General features: G+C 30.8%; 1 protein-coding gene across 1 annotated transcript; it reads left to right on the forward strand.

The window, feature by feature from the left end:
- The first annotated feature begins 698 nt into the window (after positions 1-698).
- Positions 699-5,207, forward strand: LOC125829566 (uncharacterized). Its single transcript, XM_049508781.1, has 3 exons — positions 699-962; positions 4,644-4,893; positions 5,133-5,207. Exons 1-2 carry the CDS (start codon positions 756-758, stop codon positions 4,890-4,892), a joined length of 456 nt encoding a protein of 151 aa, XP_049364738.1. The 5' UTR covers positions 699-755; the 3' UTR covers position 4,893; positions 5,133-5,207.
- Positions 5,208-6,093: the final 886 nt, after the last annotated feature.

The following is a 6,093-nucleotide window of genomic DNA, read 5'->3' on the forward strand; positions in this document are numbered from 1 at the left end:
CTTCATCACCTTGTTTATCGGTGTAGATTATATATATTTCACGAAAATGATATATCTTTAAATTACGTGAAATTAAACAAAAAATTACCAATTAATAATTGATCTAAATATACTTTTATCATTAATAATTTATCTAAAAATGCCCTTATAATTAATACTTCCTCTATTTATTTTTATTTGTCACGATTTTTGACACACCTGTTAAGAAAATAAATAATGATATAGGTATTTTACCAAAATGTCTCCTATTAAATAAGGTCTTGAAAAATAAGTATTTAATGTTGAGAATAAAATATGAAAAATAAATTATTATATTTTTTTAATAAATCAAAAGTAATAAGTAAAAATGAAAAAATATTTTTTTTTAAGAATAAGTGACATTAAAATCGAGAAATATCCTTGTCCATAAAATCAGATTTCACAATCAAAATTATGATGGGCTAAATAAAGGTACCCTCCGCCCAACACTGACTTTATCCGCTTTTTCTTGTTTTGATAGGAGAACCTACGAAGCAGCGGTACAACTTTTCCCCCATTTGTGAACAGATTAATGACCAAAATACCCTTTTATTGAATTTCTGTAAAACAAACCAAATAGTTCCAAAGAGTTGCGTCTTCCTAGAGTTGTAACACTCTTTTGAATATTCTTGAAAAATATAAATTCTTCTCACACTCAGCCCTTTTCTTGAAAACCCCACAAACCCATTTGGAAGAAAATAAGAATTGACAGTTTTTTTTTCTTTTCTGAAGAAAAAATGTATGAATTTGGGGATGAACTGATAATTGAAAGCTTTAAAATTCCATGGTTGATGTGGATTCAGTTTGTGGTGATGATTCTTCTTGTGTTGCTTCTTTTCTTTGGGTTTAGTGTTTTGGATCTTTCAAACAACTCTACTTCTCAAGGTTCTGTTGGTTCTTCTTCGCATGTCAACTTGCCCTCTAATTCTATTAGAATCCTTCAGGTTTGAAAAAGTTCATTTTTTTTCTCTAATTTTTGTGATTTCTCTTTTTGTTTGTGATTAAAGTGGAAATGAGAACTTTTGTTTGATTTGTTTCTTAGTTGATTTTGGGGTAAACATTGGATTTTTTAATTTATTTTTGCATAGAAGTCTGAAATTCTATGTTCTAATCGCCAGATGAAACCGCCTACTTAGTACATAGTATTTTTACCCTTTTAATTAACTGTTCTTTGATGCCCAATTTCAATTGCAGAGATGAAAAATATACTATTGTTAATTGTGCATTGGAAAATGCTTGTTATTTTGAGTGTGGGCCAATTGACAAGGAAAAAGGTCAAATGAGATAATAATTATTATAATAATAGAAATGATACATTCTTATAATAGTATAATAAATACTTTTGAATAATTGTGAGAAGTAACAGCTTGTTTTTTCTTGAGTCAATCCAGACGTGTACATCTTCAAATTCTTTTTTCCTTAATTATTTGATAATGGAAAAAAAATATTCATGCTCCATTAATCTTTCAGAAAAAAAATGAATTATTTTTGAGTGGTGGCTGGTGGGGTTGGTTGTTGTCAAAGAAAAGAACAAGTCTTTGTCAAGTTAGGAGAAGTGGATTGCTTATGCCGCCGGCCAAAGCATTGAATTCTCAACTTTCACTTTTCACTTTGCAAAGGTTGATAGTAGTATTAATATTTTCTACCAAAACCAAAGGTTGTAGATGTAAGCAATTTAACTGAAAGCAAAATTAAATAGAATAGTGTTGAAAACATGAGGTCTCAGCTATCCCAGAGATGAAAACACTAAGGGGTCGTTTGGTAGAAAAATAAATAATGTTGGGGATTCGTAACGCAAGGATTAATAGTGCTGGGATTAATAATGTAGGGTATATTTTTTATCAAGTGTTTGGTTCATTGCTTCTAACCTCATATTATACCCTTGCATTATTATGAGATTTTCTATTTTATGTAATCAGTCAAGGTAGATAATTTTCGGACAATATTATTTTTTATGGCCTTCTAACTAGCTAGGAGAACAACAATTTTGTTGTCATGTTTGCTATTTCTTCACTTGAATTATTTGAGGGTAAACAATTGTTATCTTAATAAATTAATCACTTAAAAATCGTTAATTTTCAATTTAGAATAGATAGACCATCTACTTTAAAACCGAAAATACGGTAAACAATAGTAAAATAGAATAAATCATGTCCATTTACACATAAAATTGTAAGTTGTAGTTTTAATATGTATGCAATTTATAAATTGTTCAAAATACAAATAATTAGAAATCACATATAAATCAACAAATAATATATTCAATTAAGATCACAAACGTCATGTGGTGATATATTTGCCTTTTCGATTAGTAAATGTTAAACATCTCACATTTTAAATATTGCATGGATATGTATTGCATTTATTTATTGACAAACAACTCTCTCTAAATAATAAAATTTGTAAGCTAATTTATTTAAATAAATTTACTAGTACAAATATAAAACATAAAATCAAGAAAATAAATAAAATGATTTGAGGGATATTTTTGTCTTTACATAGATAATTTCATGGTATTAAATCCAATGTATTACTAATACCACCAAATGGAAGGTATTAGTAATACTTCCTATAATACCATGTAGGGTGTATAACTGATCCATGGATTAGATATACTTAGGCCCAAAAATTCTACCAAACATAGTACTAAATAATACCATACATAATACATAGACTATTTCTCCTAATACCTCCCACCAAACGACCCCTAAGTGATTTTTTTCAGCTATCCTAGCCTTGATGGACAAAGTTACTTGGTATTTATTGTTGGTGGGAGGTACCATGTATTTCGTGGAATTAGTCAATGTGCGCGGAAGCTGGGCCTGAACACCATCAAAAAAGATGAAATGAAGTAGATAGTTGTAGTTTTGTTGGAAGTCATTTCATTTCCCTTGAGTATGGCATAAAATACTTTCTAAGTTTGAACCTTCATTCTTTATTTAGATAGATTGGGCAATTGTTTTCCACTTTTACCTATAATAAACTTACTTTTGCTGACTATTTTGATTTTGTGATACAATTTGTGTTCGAAGTTTAAATTAAACTGCAACAGAGGCAACTAGCATAAGTCTTAAAATTACCATTTTGCCAAATATTCTTTGTGCTTAATGTAGTTAGAAGAATGATAATGGAAAGTCTTTGGTTTAATTAAGATCGACCCATTATATCATTGAATATTACCTCGTTGTGATTCTTATTATTGAAATGTTACATTGGTGTGATTCTTCATTTTGGTGTATCCAACCAGCTAAATGACTGGTCTTAATTCATGCCAGCTTCCGAGGTTGTTTAAAAAATGAGAGCGCATAGATTGATTGAGAAAGAGAGTAACAAGATGGATATACTATTAAGACATATGTTCTTATCACCTAGACTGAATTTTGCTTGCATTAGCTGGCTACCAAATGTACAGACATATTCTATGAGGTGCTTGTTAGCATGTCCATTTTTGTTTTTTTTATATTTGATGAAATATTTTATTTGCTAAGCACCCTTTGTACTATATTTTTTTTTTCTTCGTTCTGAGACCTTTTCTTTCATAAAACTTCTTTGTTTTGACTTTTGAGATATTGTCTGTAACACGGCCAAAAATAACTGTGTATGGAAAGGGCACTTTCTTGTTTTTTACAATAGGTTGTTAGGACCAACAAAGATTTATCCTATATTAGACATATTAAAGAGAATGGTACAAGAAATAAACAAAAAAATGTTAAAGATATTTTACTAAGCAGTTGTATTCTATTCACCCTTTTTCTTTACTTGATAAGTTTCACTCCATATTTGTTTTCTATGAGCTAGTTAATACATTTACTTAATAAATGTGTTCATTTGTTTGTGATTTGAGCTACTTGCAATTTAAGTACCAAAATTATGGTTTCTGTTTTCTGTGAATAAATTGTCCTCTGATTGACTGTTGTTCAACTAGAAACAGAAAGATTCATGGTCAATTTATTTCTCAGTAGTTATTGCTGTTTTTTCCAAGATTATATATTTCTATGCTTTGCTTACAATGAGAGCCAATATGGTTTTGGGTGGGTAGGAGGATCTGGAGGTTGAGGATTAGGGTAAAATGTTAGTATGTAGTCAAGCGCTATTTAGTTTTTCCTTATCAGTATTATTATGTTATTATTACTCTCCTACTATCGTATTCTTCAATTTTATTATTGCATGTTTCCTTTGCTTCAGTTATCGTATTATTTGTTGTTGCTAGTGTTCTTTACTCCATTATTTTCAACATGGCTTTGCCACTATTGTATATCCTTTTCATGCCCAATTTTTATTCTTTTCTTGACTCGAGGGTCTTTCGGAAACAACCTCTCTTAAGGTTTGTGTTCATATCACCCTCTCCTGAACTCACTTATGGGATTATACTGGTATGTTGTTGTTGTTGCTTACAATGAGAGGCAAAGCAGATGGTATTTTGGCTGAAAAATCTTAGTTTTTAGCTGGAATAATGCTGTAACTAACTAATTGTATTTACTCTAGTTACTTAAATGTATCTGCAACTTAGTGTTTCACAGTACATATAATCTGTGGAAGTTGTTAACTTGATGTAACATGCAATTGCGATTATTTCCTTTTGTTAAATTCGAAGAGCTTTTTTTCTGAACATTTAGTATTTTCAGCATCGGAACCTAAACCAACATACTAAAGGGGAAAATGAAGCTAGCACTAGCCGTGAAATCAGGGCAGCAGATGAATCTCAAGTAAGAGAAGGATCTGCAGAAAAGGACGCAACCATTTTTAAGTTTTGTGTACGTACAGAGCACCCTTGCAATTACTTTGGACTAGCCAAACAAGCATTTCTCAAGTGCTTGGGCTTTGATTCCGATCACGACAATTGTAACACCAGAAGACATGCTAAAGAAGAGTAATGTATGCTCTTCTTCACAACTTCTCTCCCTCTCCCCCTACCCCACTACACCTCATCTTTTCATAGTAAAGATGAAAAACTAAGAATTCTCGGTGGTTCGTAGAATAGTCGAGGTGTGCATGCTTGCCCAGACACCACCACTCTAAGAAAAAATGATAATGCTTTTCCAAGTGCTTCATATTACTTGTTTTCCAACTTTTGTACCTACTTTGTTGTTAAAATGTAATATGTGGTTTTGCAGGGGAAGATGCTATATTAATTTTAGGTTCTTGAGATGCACAAAGGTTCAGGTCTTGGAAAGAGTAGATGCTGCTAGCAACAACAACAGGTAACTCTACCCACCAAGGCTAGGGCTGACGGAAATAATTACCGAGTGCAATTTAATTCTAACCCTCAAATATTGTTTCTTAGCATGTAGTAGCTCTTTCATTTGAACAAAGATTAACCTTTCATTGATTTGTCTTCTATTGCAATTGTATATCTACCGTGGATGTATATAGATATCAGCTTTCTATTGAGCACTATACCTTGCTAATTGACATTATATGAGCTTGTAATATCTACTTTTATAGTCACATGTTTCATGTATAACCAGGAGGCTTCAATTTTTAAGATATTTGGCATTGTTAACCTCATTACGTTTTTAAAGTTATGGGTTCATATATATATATATATATATATATATGTATATTATGGTAATTTTATGAATTTTACAAATAAATTTATGCTCCACATCGAAAATAGTGGGTTCAGATGAGCCTGGTAGGCTGGTACCCTGAGATTTGATTTGCCTGTGTATAAATTGGCTAATGTACCATACTTGTAAGAATATTTTTTTTCCTTTTTGATATATCTTTAATATTAACTTTCCACATTGCATGTTTAAGATTACAAAATTAACCGTGGGGCTAGGGGTAAATACAATTGAGTAGCACATAAATTGTGAACAAGATTGCATATATTTAGGGTTTTGTTTTATATTTAAGCTAAATATAAAAGGAAGTTTTATGTTTGATCTAAATAAAGAGGAAGTTTTGTTTTTAAATTAAATAAGGTGAAAGTTTTATTTTTGAGCTAAATAAGATGGAAGTTTTAGTTTTAAGTTAGGGATAAGACACAAGTACCCCTAGACTATGACCGAAGTTTCAAAGACACTTTATCTAAACTAAAGTCCTATTACCTCTGAACTCATTTTTTTGTAA

This window comes from Solanum verrucosum, unplaced genomic scaffold (genome assembly GCF_900185275.1).
Source record: "Solanum verrucosum unplaced genomic scaffold, falcon-dt-bn FXZP01000031.1, whole genome shotgun sequence".
Lineage (NCBI taxonomy): Eukaryota > Viridiplantae > Streptophyta > Magnoliopsida > Solanales > Solanaceae > Solanum > Solanum verrucosum.

Coding starts and splice junctions, on each gene's coding strand:
- LOC125829566 (XM_049508781.1), top strand. CDS start 756: ATGTATGAATTTGGGGATGAACTGATAATTGAAAGCTTTAAAATTCCA. Junction 963..4,643: donor ATTCTATTAGAATCCTTCAG/GTTTGAAAAAGT, acceptor TAGTATTTTCAG/CATCGGAACCTAAACCAACA.